We start from the raw sequence: 17108 nt of genomic DNA on the forward strand, positions 1-17108 counted from the left end.
CAAGACGTGGACCGCTCAAGAATTTGCAATTTAGCTGAAAAACACTTCCTGTTATTTTTTTCTCTCTTTTTTCTGTCTGTGTGTGTGTGTGTGTTTCTCTAACCGGTCTCTCTCTGTTGCTAGGCGCTGGCATCGGTTTGTGCCGGGCGGGCTGCAGTTTGCGATTGGACGTGGGATGTAGCTCGGAGATTGCAAGGGTGACGTTAGGAGCCGGCGCTCCACCCCTTCCTTCACTGCGACAAGCGAGCGCTTGTTGACTCGCTTGCTCAGTATCAGCCGGAGCTCGCCGTGCAAGGAACAAAGCAACAAAGCTGGAGCTATGGGAATTAATGCAGCCGACATAGACGACCAGTCGCTTCTCCCTTACTATTTGAAGCCCGTCGACTTGGTGAAAGCGGCCGCGAGGTGTCTGCAGCGGTGGAGCTTCTTGTACCAGTAAAAGAAGCGAATCGGCGGCGATCCATATGGGGGGGTCGTTGCCGATTCTAGCGCAGTAGGGGTGCGTCGAGCAGGGCAGTGGCACAATGCGGAGTGATGCAGCTCGCTTCAAAAACACGGTGAAATGAACCAGTGTGCGAGCAATGGACGCCTGGCATCTCCAGCAGTGGCCACCAGCAAACTCTCTATCGCCTAGCCCTGCCAGTTAATATGGGAGCTTTTAGTTTGTTGTGGTGCTTTCTTCCCTCGCTCGTAGCTTGGTCCGCAGCGACGATGAATTGGAGCATCCTGACGGTAAGAGCGATGCTTATTATCGCCGGCTTCTATCAAAGGGAGGCAACCCGTTTCCCAGAAACCTTGCTATACTCTCAATAAAATGTCAACGATAAATATTGAAACCTCCGGGTTTTTTCAGATAATAAAAAATAGAATAGTTGGAGATACTGTTTCATTGAACATTAGTATTGTGTGTGGCGGCAGGGCGTTAGATGCATGTTAATTACCCGTTGCAAAGCATGGCACTCTAGTTCCACCTAGATAGTATTACGTGTATGCAATTCATATACCTACAATGGATTTCTTGACATTTTATAATTTATGTTGATTTAGAAAATAGAGGTTATAAACAATTTCAGGATAACCCTACAAATTCCTTTACGATTTTTTTTCCATGTTAACTTTTTTTTAAAGTCGTTCCATGGCGAGATGTGGTAGAATGCAAGAGCACAAGAGCAGAGGTTCACTTACACCTCCTCCAACCTCATTTACTGCATCCGCTGTTCCAGGTGTCAACTTCTCTACATCGGCGAGACCAAGCGCAGGCTCGGCAATCGTTTAGTTGAACACCTCCGCTCAGTCTTAACCAAACTGATCTCCCAGTGGCCCAACATTTCAACTCCACCTCCCATTCCCAATCTGACATTTCTGTCCTGGACCTCCTCCGTTGTCAGAGTGAGGCCCAGCGCAAATTGGAGGAACAGCACCTCATATTTTGCTTGGGTAGTTTACACCCCAGGGTATGAACATTGACTTCTCTAACTTCAGGTAGCCCTTGCTCTCTCTCTCTCCTTCCCCCCACCCCCCCCCCCCCCCCCCCCCCCCCCCCCCCCAATTCCCAGTTCTCCCCTAGTCCACCCACATTCTTTCTTTGTCCTACCCCCTCACCTGACATCAGTCTGAAGAAGGGTCTTGCCCCGAAACCTTGCCAATTCCTTCTCCATGGATGCTGCCTCACCTGCTGAGTTTCTCCAGCATTTTGTGTCTACCTTCATAGTACTTATGCTTTAGTACAATACTAGGACGCTTCAAAGAAACATTAGAACCCAATTTCAATGAATTATAGGCAAACTAGCAGAAGTGACTCAGCATGACCATGAATGCTGATTTTAAGCATTTTTTAAGAAAGAAGGTGGTCTGGGGAAGGAAATCCATAGCTTGTCGCCTTAATATATGGAAGCAAGGCTGACGATGTAATGAGTGATTTTGGCCAAAACTGGAGGAGTGAAGTCAGCTCAACTTTAGTAATCCCAAGGCCACAGAGTGTTCTGAAAACTAGGTCAAGTATTTGTTTTTGTAAATTATTGCAGCTAATTACTGATGTGAGTGTGTCCTTCCACAGCTATTCCACAATTATTATTTTTTTAAAGATTTGAATATTCATAAAACTTTTTATTTCAATATTTAAAAGCTGTAGAGGATTCCAGATTTTACTTTAAACTTGATCACAATGCAGACTGTTTTGGAGAGGATTTTTCTATTTATGTTGAGATGAAAGCATGAAAACCATCTCGACCCAAAAAGTCACCCATTCCTTCTCTCCAGAGATGATGCCTATCCTGCTGAGTTACTCCAGCTTTTTGTGTCTATCTTCAGGTTAAACTGGCATCTGCAATTCCTTCTTACACAACTAATTTAAGTCTTGCTGCTTTAGTTGAAATCTTCAATCTGGATGCATGGTACACCAAACATATTTTCTTTAGTATTGTTAGCTTCAAGCTGTAAACACATTTAATCACCTACCTTGAAAATGGAATGTAGCTTGATTCAGTGAATCCATCTGCATTCTGGTGAGAATCCTTATTCTTGGGTGGTTAATTCACTGTCCTTTATTCACTTCCCATTTACAAAAAATAGTGTACAGTACAGCGTTTGGCTGAGTAGGTCATGACTCGAGATGTGTAGAAAGAAACTGCAGATGCTGGCATCTACCAAAGTTGTCTATTCTGAGTCGAGGTGCTGCCCAACTCTCTGAGTTATTCCAGCACTGTTTTGCTTGGGTTTCCAGCATCTGCAGTTGCACATGCCTCTGCCTTAAACCCATGTTCTCGTTTTGTTCTCATTGCTCTGTTCTGGGTTCTTTAATTCCAATAATTACCTGACATGTTATAATTTGGCATATTCTATTTGCATCACTAATTCCAATGCAAAGCTACAGCCCTTTGTTTATACAATTTTGCTTCTTGCTGTTTCTCAAATTTCATCCCTTAATTTAACCACCATTACCTAATCTGCAACATTCTAATTCAAGACTTTAAATTGGCACTCTTTTCACATTGGAAATGTTTTAATGAATCCAAAGTCATGGAATCTCTATTTTAGTCATCCTTTTTGCTGATAAAATAGAAATTAATGGATATAATGCCACTGAAGACCAATTTAAGTTTCATATAGATTAACCATCTCATTTTAAATTACATCTAACATTAGCTCTATTTTCTACTAGCCACAAAAATCCCTTGTTTATTGTAACTTGCTTTTATTAGTTCCTAATATATTAGTGTATATTGTGCTATACACTCATTTTAACACTCACAAACAAGCCAACTTCATTCCCACTGATATTTTCATGATGTGTTCCATTTTCCAATTGGCAGAATCTGGGTTTGGTCAACCACTCGTGCTTACTTTTCCATTTTCACCTTTTTCCTTGAGGGGAGGAGGGGGAAATCGTATTTCATCTGCTAATTTAGACTACCTCCTACAGATTTTCTGCCACCTGCATTAACTTTGAAAATCTCTCCTTTTAATATCCTGAAAGTTTTAATCCAATTTGTTCTTTATTTCCACTCCGCTGGATTTTCTTAACTCATAATCAATATATTCTCTTTGCCGCATTTACTATTTTCACCTCCTGAATGATCATGTTAAATGAATAAGATTTATTTTATTCCTCTGCATGCAGCTGTGAATTTTCAATTTTACATTATTTGTATTTTGAATGAATAAACTTGGGTCCTGTTTATTGAAAGTGCAATATTGTAACCATGTTACCGGTGAGCTGGACATTCAACTTGTTTATAATTATGTTAGAGCTCTTGTTCTGGTGGCAGTTGTTTGGATCAACTAAACCTAATATTTTATTCCAAGAGCCTTTCTTGATATTAATCAAGTGAGCGGCTTTGTGGACGAGTGCTTGTTTTTTTTACTTCCCTGTTCCCTGAAGAAGGCAAAATAAAGGAATGTGAATATAAAATCCATTTTTAGATTTAATGAATTAGGGTAAATTGCTGGAAACACTGGGAACATCTCTGGCAGGTGGAGCAGAATGTAGTTCATTTAATGTGCATTGAAATTTATGCTTGAATCACTTATTTTTCATTTGTATCTTAAAACTTCTTGAACAAAAGGCGGGCACGTGTCATCTTTCTTGGTGTTTCACAACTTTCACAAACCAAGATTTAGGTTTGAAATTCATCTGGTTTTGTACCAGCAGCCTGTTGAGTCTGGCCCATTTGTGCAAGGGCTACTCCCACTCTCTTGCTTTCCGGTGGTCCTACAAATGTTTTTCCTTCAAGTGCCTCTTCAGTTCCTTTTTGAACACTACAATTCTACTTTAAGCCTCAGATACATTTAAGAATTATTAACTAGCCTCCCAGTTTTGATGGATCTGATGCCAGATCCTCCTCTTTGCAACATGTTGTTTGGGCATTCAGGAGCCTAGACCCCAATCTGTTAACACAGTATGGATTATGTCATGTTGAGGAATTTGTGTTTTGTGGGGGTTCTATTTGCTATTCCATAAATTATTATTGTGAAGCAACTACTCCTATTCTTGCTTTAAATTAAATATATGAACAGGGCATCCCAAATGTTCAAATATTGTAATCTATGAGTTGATCAGTTCAATGCGAGGGATGCAAGCTATCACTGAGGTTGAATATTGCACTGTGTATATCTACGAATTAGGACCACACAACGACCCAATTCGGATGAAGGGTACAGTTTGTGCCTTCTTCCTGTGACCACATTGATTTCCTCCCCCGTTCCAAAGACTTGCCGATTTGAGGGTTAGTTGGCTTCTGTAAATTGCCCGTAATGTGTAGAAATCGAGAAGTGGGATGACATAGAACTAGTGTATGAGTAATTGATGGTAGGTGTGGACTCAGTGGGTCGAAGGGACTGTTTCCACTCTATCTCTAAACAGCGAATTGGGTAAAATTATATTTGCAATTACGTAACATAGTTTGCAAAACAGAAGACAAATGTCTTTGCTTATTAACACAAGGACTTTATTTACCTCTGACCAAATGGCCTTTCACATTATTGCACATTCAGGTTTCAAATGTAAATTCATGGGTACAGACCTCTGCTTTGAATCCTTCATAGAATAATCTGTAAGTATTTAACAATCGGAAACATGGCTCTTCACTTGTAACATGTTTATCACTGAAACAACTTGAGAGCTTTGCTGTACTGCTGAGTCAATTTCTCTTGGTTGATACATTAATTATGCTTGATCTCAGCTGCTAGAACAGCATGTTGGTTGCTGCAGATTATCAGTTAACTTTTTACGCCTTGCTGTATCATGATCCTTTTTTTAATTATGATTATTTTTTTCACTTCCAAACTTTTATCTATCTTTTGTTGCTTTGTGCAAACAAAAACATTGTTTGTGAATTTGTTTTAACCTCACAGTTTTGTCCATAATTTTTATTTCTGTGATTAGAATGAAGAAATTAGACATTTTAAAATGTCAATTTTGTTATTTACATTTATATCCCTTTAGGGTGTGTACCTTTTCGTACTTTTGCTTCAGTTCTTAGAATGAGAACTAATTTTATATTTTTTAATCGTGAAAATAACTGAAATTATCTTTGCCCTACTTTCCCATTAAATGGTGCAAAAAGATTTTGTTAATGTATTATCAGATTTTACATTTATAATTTCATACTTTTATTTTGATATTTTCCAAATTTTTGGACAGGTTATAAACAGACTTCATAAACATCATGATATGCAGTCAACCTGTGCCATATTATTGAGGCTTCATTTATATGTGAACCGGTTCATATGTTGTGAATGAAAATGAATGTAAAGTGAGCATTCTGAATTCTACGTATATGATGGAAAATCATTGATGAAGTATCAGAAGGCATTGAGTACAGTGTAGATAGACACGCATTGCTGGAGTAACTCAGCAGAACAGACAGATCTCTGGAGAGAAAGAATTGGTGATGTTTTGGGTTGAGACCCTTTTCCAGACTGAGTCAGGGCAGAGGGAAGCTGGAGATATGGAAGGGTAAGGTGTGAAGACCACAGATCCAAGCAGGAAATGCATGATCAAGGAAATGCTGTATGGTTCGTGCTAAGGAGTCCTGGGGCAGGGTGATTTACTTTTTATAGCAATGGCTTCTTTGTAAATTAACGCCAGCCATGAGCCTGTTTCTCATTTGGCTTCAGTTTTACCAGAGTTCCATTTTCACATTTGGTTAAATTCTGCTGTAATACCAAGTCACCCTTGAATCACCTGAATTACAGCTCTTTACGCTAAGATTGTCATGACATCTCAAGTCAACTCATCTGGGTCTCATTAGCTGAGTTTTAAAGAGTGGATTCTACTTGCTAGACCATGGGTAATGCTTTCAACTGTTTGACTTAGACTGGACTAACTCGAGCAAAAAGTGTATTTGTTTGTCATGTGTCCCGTTGAAAAGTGATGAATACTGCCCTGGGCATTCACTGTTCCATTACAGTTGGGGTTAATTCTGGAGCACACTTCTTTCATAGCATTACTGGGTTGTTGTCTGGTCCCACAGTCTTTGGTGTATGCAGTGATGGTGAGGATTTGGTAGATAGTGAATATCCAGATGAAGTAGACTTCATATTCAATGTCGTGCATTATTTAGTATTAACTTGAGGAAAGGTCTTTATCCCAAGAGGTCAAGCATACAAAATTAACATTTGATGGATTTTTTAAAGTTATTGGGCTGCATATTTAGCCAACATTTCAAAAGCAGATTGGTAAATAAAATATTTTTATCCTGTTAAACTAACAGTCTTTGTGATATATTTATATTCAGATTTAAAAGTTCAGAGAAAAATTATAATTGGGACGAGATATAATTCTGATGTGACTAATGCACTTTACCAAATATATAGTTGAAAATTTGATTTTTTTTCAAATTCTGTTTGTTTGATTGTTCAGGGAACCACCTAACTTTGTACATTTCATCCGATGAGAGATTAGAATATTCATTTTAATTGCTCCATGCAATGAACTATACATAATTTGAGAGAGAGGTCCCATGCTTAACCATGCAATTTTGTAATTCCAGCCAATTTTCAAACGATTTCCATTTTCTAAAGAGATAACGGGTCCCTTTTAGATTTTTGAGTAATCATAAATTTCCCACCTTCACAGTTGAAACTTTGTTAATAGAAATAGAAATGCATGCTGGATTCCATAATTTTATGCATGTTCAATGGCACTGAGTTAACAGGGACTCAACAGGTGCGGCATCAAGCCTGGTCCACCACTGCGAGAAGGGAAGACTGTACTAAGAACCTTTGAAACCTTGTCGGCACCAGAAATGTGTTGATTCTTTGTGTACCCTATAGGTGAAGTCTTCTGTGTGCATTTACCGGATTGTATGCAAAAACATAGAATTTCACTCTACCTAGGTACAGGTGACAATAAAGTATCATTGAATTGAATCACGATGAAGGAGTAAGGTCATAAGTGATAGAAGCATAATTAGGTCATTCGGCCCATCAAGTCTACTCCACCATTCAATCTTAGAAGATCTATCTCTCCCTCTTAACTCCATTCTCTTGCTTTCTCCCCATAACCACTGACGCTCTCACTTATCAAGAATCTATTTATCTCTACCTTAAAAAATATCTGCGAGGGAAGGAACTGCAGATGCTGGTTTACACTGAAGATAGACACAACATGCTGGAGTAAATCAACAGGACAGGCAGCATCTCTGGATAGAAGGAATGGGTGAAGTTTCGGGTTGAGACCGTTCCAATTGGTTTGGCCTCCATAGCCTTCTGTGGCAATGAATTCCAGATTCACCACCCTCTGACTAAAGAAGTTTCTCATCTTCCTAAAGGAACATCCTTCAATTCTGAGGCTCTGACCTCTGGTCCGAGACTCTCCCACTGGGCAATTAATTGAAATAACTTGCAGTCTCAATCACCAAGACAAACATAAGCAAGAATAACTAAATAAACTTAGTGTGGTGTGTCAGACAATTGTGGATGATCTGTCGAGCTGTGGAGGATCATCAAGAAATGTTGAAGTGCTTTTTGAAGTTTTGTTTCAACATTGAATGAGTTGGTGTTTTGTTGAACATCGTATGCAAATGTCACTCCTGGGTGAAGATTAAACTGTATCAAGAGCTGTGGTATCAAGGGTTTAATGCAGTTGATATTCCACTGCTCCACTTACTTTTCTAACAAAGTGCTGGCTTCAGTTTTGTAGATTATTCAAGCTTCCATATTTTATACCAAAGTAGTAGTTAGGTTCTGTTGTGTGGAGTAGGACTATGATATTCCACTAGTGTTTTCTGAAACTTTTCTTTATGGCGATAGAGGTGGGAGGATGGTTATATTTTGGAATGGAACAGATTCACTACTGACTTCTCAGGACAGTCAGAGCATTGCTAAACAAAAGAATAAAAATTGTTTGCATTCAGGCCCAGCAACGTACTTCAATCCCACTCGCAAGAACAATCTACTTGATGTTAGCATAACGTTTGTTCCTTCTCAATGCAAACTTTCTTTAGTCTGAGTTCTAATTTTCTGCAATAAATTGAGGCTCGGACATCTTGTATTCTTGTTCTACATTACGCTTTATTTACATGAAAGGATAACACAAACCTGGGTGGCAGGGTGACTTGGAAAGGTTGGGTGAGTGTGCAGATGCAGTATAATGTGGATAAATGACATTATCCACTGTGATGGCAAGAACAGGAAGGCAGATTATTATCTGAATGTAACCTGGTGTAGGAAGGGTTTAGATCGAAGATAGACACAAGGCTGGAATAATGCAGCGGGACAGGCAGCATTTCTGGAGAGAAGGAATGGATGACGTTTCAGTCTGAAGAGGGGTCTCGACCCAAAACGTCACCCATTCGTTCTCTCCAGATTTGCTGCCTGTCCCGCTGAGTTACTCCAGTTTTTTGTGATTATCTGAATGGTGTCGGATATGGGGAGGTACAATGAGACCTGGCTATCCTTGTACATCAGTCCCTGAAAGTAAGCATGCAGGTACAGCAGGCAGTGAAGAAAGCTAATGGCGTGTTGGCCTTCATAGCGAGAGGATTTGAGTAGAGGAGCAAGGAGGTTCACTACAGTTGTACAGGGCCCTGGTTAGGCCGTACCTGGAGTATTGTGTGCAGTTTTGGTCTCTTAATTTGAGGAAGGACATTCTTGCTATTGAGGGAGTGCAGCGTAGGTTCACCAGGTTAATTCCTGGGATGGCGGGACTGACATATAATGAAAGAATGGGTCGACTGGGCTTGTATTCACTGGAATTTAGGATGAGAGGGGATCTTGTAGAAACATATAAAATTCTTAAGGGATTGGACTGGCAAAATGCAGGAAAAATGTTCCCAATTTTGGGGGAGTACAGAACCAATTTAAGAATGAGGGGTAGGCCATTTAGGATTAGGATGAGGTAAACTTTTTCACCCAGAGAGTTGTGAGTCTGGAATTCTCTGCCGCAAAAGGCAGTGGAGGCCAATTCACTGGATGTTTTCAAGAGAGTTAGAACTAGCTCTTAGGGATAATGGAATCAAGGGATATGGGGGGAAAAAGCTGGAACAGGGTACTAATTTTGTATGATCAGCCATGATCATATTGAATGGCTGGCTCGAAAACATAAGTTCTTGAAATGGGTTGCTTGTAATATAACAATACAGAGAATGATTCAACATTTGAGTTTTACAAATATATTGGGGTATATGACATTAATATTTGTTATTTTTGTTAGTGGTTTATTTATGTGCAAAGCCTTGCACCGTGAACTATCAAAATAAATAAGTACTGTATTTTGAAATGTGTCTAACGGGTTTGTTTGTTTTTTGTTTCAGCTGCTGTTTGTGTTACTTGGTGACATTACAGCTCGAGTAGAACCAACTTCAAAAGCTGCTTTATCCCATCCTGGTACATATTCCCACATCGACCGTGCAACAGGGAAGCAAATTTATTGTAATAAGTGCCCTGCAGGAACCCACGTGTCTCAACATTGCACGCCAACATCATTGCGAGAGTGCACACCTTGTAGAAATGGAACTTTCACCAAACATGAGAATGGCATTGTACATTGTCACACCTGCATGCCCTGTGTGACCCCAATGTTGGAGAAGTTCCCCTGCACTGCCTTTTCTAACCGTGAATGCACCTGTCCGCCTGGTACCTTTCTCTCTAATAAATCGTGTGTGGCCTACACAGTTTGCGCCATTGGTTGGCGTATCAGAAAGAAGGGAAGTGAGACAGAAGATGCCAAGTGCAAACCATGTCCTCGTGGCACTTTTTCCAAAGTGCCTTCTAGTTCAAGGTGCAAGGCTTTCACCAATTGTTCAGATCAGGCACTGGTGATAATAAAACCAGGAAACCAAGTAAAGGACAACATCTGTGGCTTACCAAGCACAATTCTGAGTATAGCTACAAACTCGCCAAGCACAGAGTCAACACATGACAACAATGCAGTTTTACCTGATGCCTCCAATCTACCAGGTAACTATTAGCATTTTTGAACAGAGATAGCCTAGAATAGCTCTAGTTATTGCAGAATGGACAAGTTGTGCTTGAGCAAATCAAAAGTTTGTAATGCAGTTGCATATCATGATAAACATATTTTGTATCTGAACTCTGCTTCTGACCCCTAACAACTACTTCATTTGTCCTTTCTACTTTTTGCCTCGATATAATCATTCATTTTTTTCTAGGTCTGCCACCTTAAATTTGCAATTTTCTCTGCCCATTTGTAAAGTTCCACTCTGTTCAATCATCAATATGATCAATCTCTAAACTACATTGACTCGCTGATCAACATCGGCATAGAATTTGAACCTTTCATTTCCTTTTTATAAATGCTCCATGGCTTAACCTCTCTCCATTGTAACCTCATGCAGCCTTGCAATCTCATAACTTTAGTTCTTCTCATATCTCATGTTCTTCCTAACTACCTTTGACCCAGTGTCAACTGCAGCACTTGAGTGTGGGGTCCAGAAAATGTTTCCTTTGCACTTCTGCCACTCTCCACCAATTAGAACATTTCTCAAATTATTTGAGTATCCTGCTTTGATGTCTATTTCTGCACTATATTATGTAATCACTTGAAGAATATCAAAATCATGTTAAAGGTCCACCACCGACTTTTTTTTCCCGCCACCCTTGCTTCCAGAGCCTTTCTGGATTATCCATTTTGCCAGACTAATAGAGGTCGTGCGCACAAAATTGGTTGTGAAAGTCTGGGAATAGGGAATATGGGAATAGATTGACAGGTCAGAGGTCGACCCACCGAATTATGCCAAAGTCCCAATGAGGTCAAGATCGATTGGCTCACCCGCCCTAGGCACCACATTTTCGGGAGAGGGGGGCAAGATTTTGTCCAGATTAATTAGGAGGCCGGACCACCTTTTGCCAGAAAATCGGTAGTGGACCTGTAATTGGTTTGATGTGTAATTTTAACATGGTGGTTAATGTGTTGGGGAATTTTAGTTATTTAATTGAAATCCCAGTAGAATTTCATTTGGACCTATTTCTCTTTGAATAATTCTGCTAAGGTATCAGGAGAAATCTAAAATGAGCTTTTACATGTAATAATTGAAGTGCACGCAGTAACAAATTATAAAGCAAATTTTATCCAAAGGCAAGTTTTTGTTTTTTGATGGATCGATCTGAGGTTGTTGATGGAACATTTATCAGGTTTTTGGAAATATACAGTTGGAAATCTGTTCACTAAATTTTGCAAAATATATTAGATGTAAATTTACTTTTTTATGGCACAGTTCTTTTCTTGCAAGAAGGTTTGTCGGCTTTCGTCACATCTAAAATTGGACGTTTTCCACTTGGCCAAATGTTATACAATAAACTTAATATAGGCTTCCAACCTGGATTATTTTTCCATACTTGACCAACGGAAAATGCAGCCTTGTGATCTGTTTCCTTGGAGTTCCCAGAGACCCTAGCACAGATGGTGGTGATGGGCCTGCTTCTGTGCTTTATGATGCTTTGATTCAGAACATGAACAGGCATCATAGATTTGCTAAGCATAATTGGGAGTGCTGGTGCCGGATTCCCAAAACGTTCATCTGCAAGTCAAATCGGTGCTCTGGAAGGCAAACGCAATGCTCGTATTTATGCCAAGAGGGCTAGAATACAAAAACAGGGATGTGATGCTGAGGGTCAAAAAGGTGCATGGTCAGGCTGCATTTTGAGTGTGCGCACCATATCTAAGGAAGGATGTGCTGGTCCCAGGTAAGGTCCAGTTTACAAGAATGATCCCAGGATTGAGTGGGTTAACATATGATGAACGTTTGACGGCACTGGGTCTGTACTCGCTGGAGTTTAAAAGAATGAAGGGGGACATCATTGAAACGTACTGTATAGTGAAAAGCTTGGATAGAGTGGATGTGGAGAGGATGTTTCCATTAGTGTGAGAGTCTAGGACTGGAGGTCATAGCCTCAGAATCAAAGGCCGTTCCTTTAGGAAGGAGGTGAGGAGGAATGTCTTTAGTCAGAGGGTGGTGAATCTGTGGAATTCTTTGCCACAGAAGCCTGAGTCGATGTCAATTGTTATTTTTAAGACAGAGATAGATATATTCTTGATTAGTACGGGGGGGGGGGGGGGGGGGGGTTACAGAAAGAATGCAGGACGACGATGGGGTTAAGAGGGAGAGATAGGTCAGCCATGATTAAATGGCAGAGTAGACTTGATGGGCTGAATGGAATAATTCTGCTCCTATCACATGACCGTATGACCTACATTTTTTTTCTTGGAAGGATGTTCTGTACTCCTGTGTTGCTTGGGTACAAAATGTTCTATGCAATGGAGATCCATTCAATCCCTGTAATTTAGTCCAGTTGCTAAGATAGACGCAAAATGCTGGACAGGCAGCGGGACAGGCAGCATCTCTGGAGAGAAGGAATGGGTGATGTTTCAGGTCGAGACCTTCGATTTAAAACCAGCATCTGCAGTTCTTTCCTACACCAGTTGCTAAGGTGCTGCCTATATTTTCATATAAGTGTGGTTGTGGAATATTAAAGACATTTTTTGAACTAATTAGATTTTATCCTCTCTTTCTCCGAGAGGTAAAGGAAACAATTTCTTACATGTTTTTCAGGTATTCATGACCAATCAAGCACCACTGCTACAACAGCAACAACACATCCAAACAGTGGAGTCACCAAAGGAGCAAACCTTTGGCATTCTACCCACTTGCGCCCAAATACTGCTATTTCAGCTGCAATGAATTTTCTGCCGGTGATTGAAATCTCAAGCAAAGATGCTGATTCCAGACCTCGCAGGAAAGGCCCACCAAGACCAAGCGCACACAAGCACTTTGACATCAATGAACATCTACCTTGGATGATTGTCCTTCTTCTACTGTTGGTGCTGGTGGTGACGGTGGTCTGTAGCATCAAGAAAAGCTCTCACATGCTGAAGAAAGGCCCCAAACAAGACCCCAGCAGCATTGTCGAGAAAGCCGGCCTCAAGAAGCCAATTTCCTCGACCCCAAATAAAGAGAAATGGATATATTATTCCAATGGCCAAGGTGAGCAGGCAAAGATATGTAAAGTGTGCACTAGATGGGGGTGGCAGTGGGAAAAGGGGGTTTTGGGAAGGGATTTACTTGAGATTGGGGAATTCAATGTTCATATCGTTGGATTGCAAGCTACCCAAGCAGAAAATGAAGAGCTGTTCTTTCAGTTTGCTTGTAGATTCATGCTTGGAATGAGGGAGTCCAAGGAAAGGGGTCAGAATGCAAAGGGGGATTAAAATGGTTAGCAACCAGGAGCTCCAGTAGGCCTTGCCAGTGTTCAGTAAAATAGTCATCAGGTCTATGCTTGGTCTTGATGATGCAGTGGATGAGATTAGAGGAGGTGTGCATGAACCTTTTCTCACCGGAAGGTCACAGAGTTTGATTATCAGTTGAGTGCCGATCTGCAGTCAGTGAGTAGCAGCCTGACATGCATTCCTGTTATCCAGATGGTTCACAACAGAGTGGTGAGCCATTGAAATGGCATCTGCTATTAACTTGTGGCAATAGACAAATTGAAGTTGATCCACGTCATTTTGAAACCAAACTGTCTCATTATAATGTAAGCCTTCCAGTTCCATTAACTTGGTTGTGAATTTTTTTTCTGCACCCTCTCTTGCTTGATCAAATGCAGATTAATTCCCTATTTAGTTCTGTTGATTGCTTTTTTAAAACGGTGTTTAATTGCTTTTAGTCAATTGTTCTTGTGTAGGCACTTCTTCCACTTGACTCTCCTCATTCCCAGCATTGCAACCAAAAGTACCTCCTTCCTAGTCACTGAAAACATAATAATTATGGAAGTTCTCCTGAATGAATATATTTTAGAAATGTATCCACATTTTCCAACATTCCCTCTTAGGAACATTCTGCACCTGTGTATCTTAAGTGCCCAATCCTATCCCATTCTAAGCCATGTCACAGTCACCATCATATGCTCACCCACCTGTGACCTTGCCATGCAATAGAATAACACTTTCTGGGGCAGTTTAGGTTGTGCATTATGTTGCATTTTAAATCTACCTTCAATTAAATGTCCCAATAAGGTGGTATTGCTTCTTGGTGCTGGATTCAACCATTTCTAAACTGTCTATTTTTTTTGGAATATCTTCATACTGGATCAATTCTTTATTTTGGATGTTTTTTCATTTTGTACTGAAGGAGAGAAGGTCACTTGGGTTTTGCAACTGTAAATCCAACATAACTGTTTGATTTTGAAGTTGTTTGTGAAAACATGTCATTTACTACCGATTTTTAGTTCAGATTAATTGTTTAACTGAACCAGATTTGATTTTGCTCTGTTCGATCACGTAGTATTGTTTGCCCGCATATTTAAAGCATAAGCGTTTTCTAGGAATCAACTCTTCAGTTGCTATGCAGTTACTGATAGAGAAACCAATAGATGCTCCTCAACAGTGTCCTTGATGTAACCAGACCACTGTGCAAAAAGCCTTTTCATTAGATGCTTTACTTGTGTTTGATATTAATTAGAAATGAAGCAAATACATTAATCCCATGTAAGCAAACAAAAATAGCTGTGGCAATTTACCAAATTGTGCAGATCAAGAGATGAAATCTAAGCGGTAGTTTTTTTTAACACAAACCTTGGCAGTATGATTTAAAACGGGGGTTCCCAACCATTTTTTGTCCCTTTTACCCCTGGTAACTTTAATAGCACATAACAATGTATTTTCACTTATTTCTGAACAACTAGTGATGTACAGATGCCGGTAGACCAGAATCAAACACAGTCAGTCAAAGAGAGAAAATATGCACAAATCCAGAATCAACAAATTTACCCACCCGCTGGGTAGGTGAAATTTACCCCCTGGGGTACATTTAATCCAGGTTTGGAAACCTTGATTTAAAAGGTTTTATTTGTTCCATGTCACATGTTCATTTATGAGAGATGGTGCATCTGTTGGGAAATTTCCACATTTTTCAAATTCTGCCAGGATCTCTCCTTGTGCCGTTCATTGTTATTCAGCAGAAAGTGAGTATTTAAAGCAATTGCCAATGCATAGCCAAATGCAGTTGCAATTGACGAACAGATATACTGTGGATTTAAATACAGTTTAAATATATTGATAAAGGACCCCATACTTTGTTCATGCAGAGGTCCCATTGGAATATATGGGGAGCGGGATGGTAAGGTGGATAGATTAGTCATGGTATGCAAGTAACCGCTGTGAAGACCAGAATCTGGTCTTCACCTGAAATATCACCTATTCCTTTTCTCCAGAGATGCTACCTGACCCGCTAAGTTACTCCAGCATTTTGTGTCAAGTCTTTGTGTAAACCAGCATCTGCATTTCTTTCCTACACAGCTGTTTACATCTCTCTTGACAGCAAATTTTGCTTTATCCATTGGCAGAGAACACAGCTACAGTGGCATAATAACTGCAAGAGTTATGCGGTTAATTGAGAAAACAGTTAACTGTGCTGCCAATTTCCTTAAATATTCATTTAAAATTAAAAACGTGTCCTTAAATTCATCATGCAAGAGCTTTCTTTGGGTCTTACATTCCTGATTATGATTTTAAACAAATGTACCAAAAGCTTTATGACAGACAATGTGTAAATGTCATTTCTGTTTGCTTTGTGACCTTCCGCTTCAGTATTTTTCCCACCAAAGGCAGTGCCATCATTGGGCTGCGCTGACCCACTGCTGGCTCTTTCTGTCCTTGCTGTACTGAGCATGAGCCACTGAAGCTGATGTCTCATTGCACTGCAGAGGCGTGTAATTGGCAGGAATTCCCCTTGATTATCTTGACACTTAGTACCAATCATGTCAACAAGGACCTAAGCCTGGAACTAGTTCCAAATGACACTTACAGGGTACTTATTAAAGTTGGCCAGAAAGGCAGTTTTGCTTTGTTTAGTGGCCCTGTGCCAACGTTTGAAGCACTACTACCACATCTTTGTGGACATTTGAATTGAATCAAGCATACACTCATGTTAAGGTAGATAATAGAGCCTGATTAACGACATCCCCAGATCTTGTGGGAAGCTATGAAATGAATTGTGAGGCCTTTACAGAGATATTTGCATAACTTTTAGCGACAGGTCAAGTTCCCTAAGACTGGAGAGTACCTAATATTCAACTGTTATTTAAGAAGGGCAGCAAAGACAAGCAGGTACTGTGTCAGAGGCATTGAATAAGTAAAGAGTAGGTAGCAGTAATATTTGACTACCCCAGTTTATGAACACTTGACTAACAGTCAATTGGACATCCGAACAAGCTCCTATAATACTCATAAATTCCAAAGTGACTTAACTGCACACATTTCCCATCTATTCACTTTTAGAAATCTGTTTTTTCAAATCAATCTTGTGTGCTTTTTTGGAGCAGGGGTGAATTTTCTCTTCTCCAAAAAGTGGATTTGTGGAGAAGGGGTGTTTAGGATTAGGTTTATTATTGTCAGTACAGTGAAGTCCCTAAAAGAAAATGAGAGCAAGGCATCTAAACAATTCTAAGAATTTATGCTGTTCAATAATAATGTTAAATAACCTTTAATGTGAAGCACTTAAAAAAGGGAGCAAGTCACGCAAAGGTTTTGATCGCAAATGATAACATTAGCACAATGAAAACATTGTACTGCTGTTTGATGCCTTGATCTCAAGGCAGCATGTCATTTGGGCAAAAGCCTTATAAGGAATGTAGATTTGTCGTTTGATAAA

At 40.0% G+C, this 17108-nt stretch overlaps 1 protein-coding gene across 1 annotated transcript in view; it reads left to right on the forward strand.

Annotated features, from left to right (window-relative positions):
- Positions 1-235: 235 nt before the first annotated feature.
- The window catches only part of tnfrsf21 (tumor necrosis factor receptor superfamily, member 21), a 51986-nt gene continuing 35113 nt past the window's right edge, over positions 236-17108 (forward strand). The window contains exons 1-3 of the mRNA XM_055635596.1: positions 236-732; positions 9756-10401; positions 13014-13445. Coding sequence (XP_055491571.1) covers positions 649-732; positions 9756-10401; positions 13014-13445 — 1162 coding nt within the window. The 5' untranslated portion in view covers positions 236-648. The remainder of the gene's footprint in view (positions 733-9755; positions 10402-13013; positions 13446-17108) is intronic.

The sequence above is a fragment of the Leucoraja erinacea genome, chromosome 5 (assembly GCF_028641065.1).
Source record: "Leucoraja erinacea ecotype New England chromosome 5, Leri_hhj_1, whole genome shotgun sequence".
Taxonomy (NCBI): domain Eukaryota; kingdom Metazoa; phylum Chordata; class Chondrichthyes; order Rajiformes; family Rajidae; genus Leucoraja; species Leucoraja erinaceus.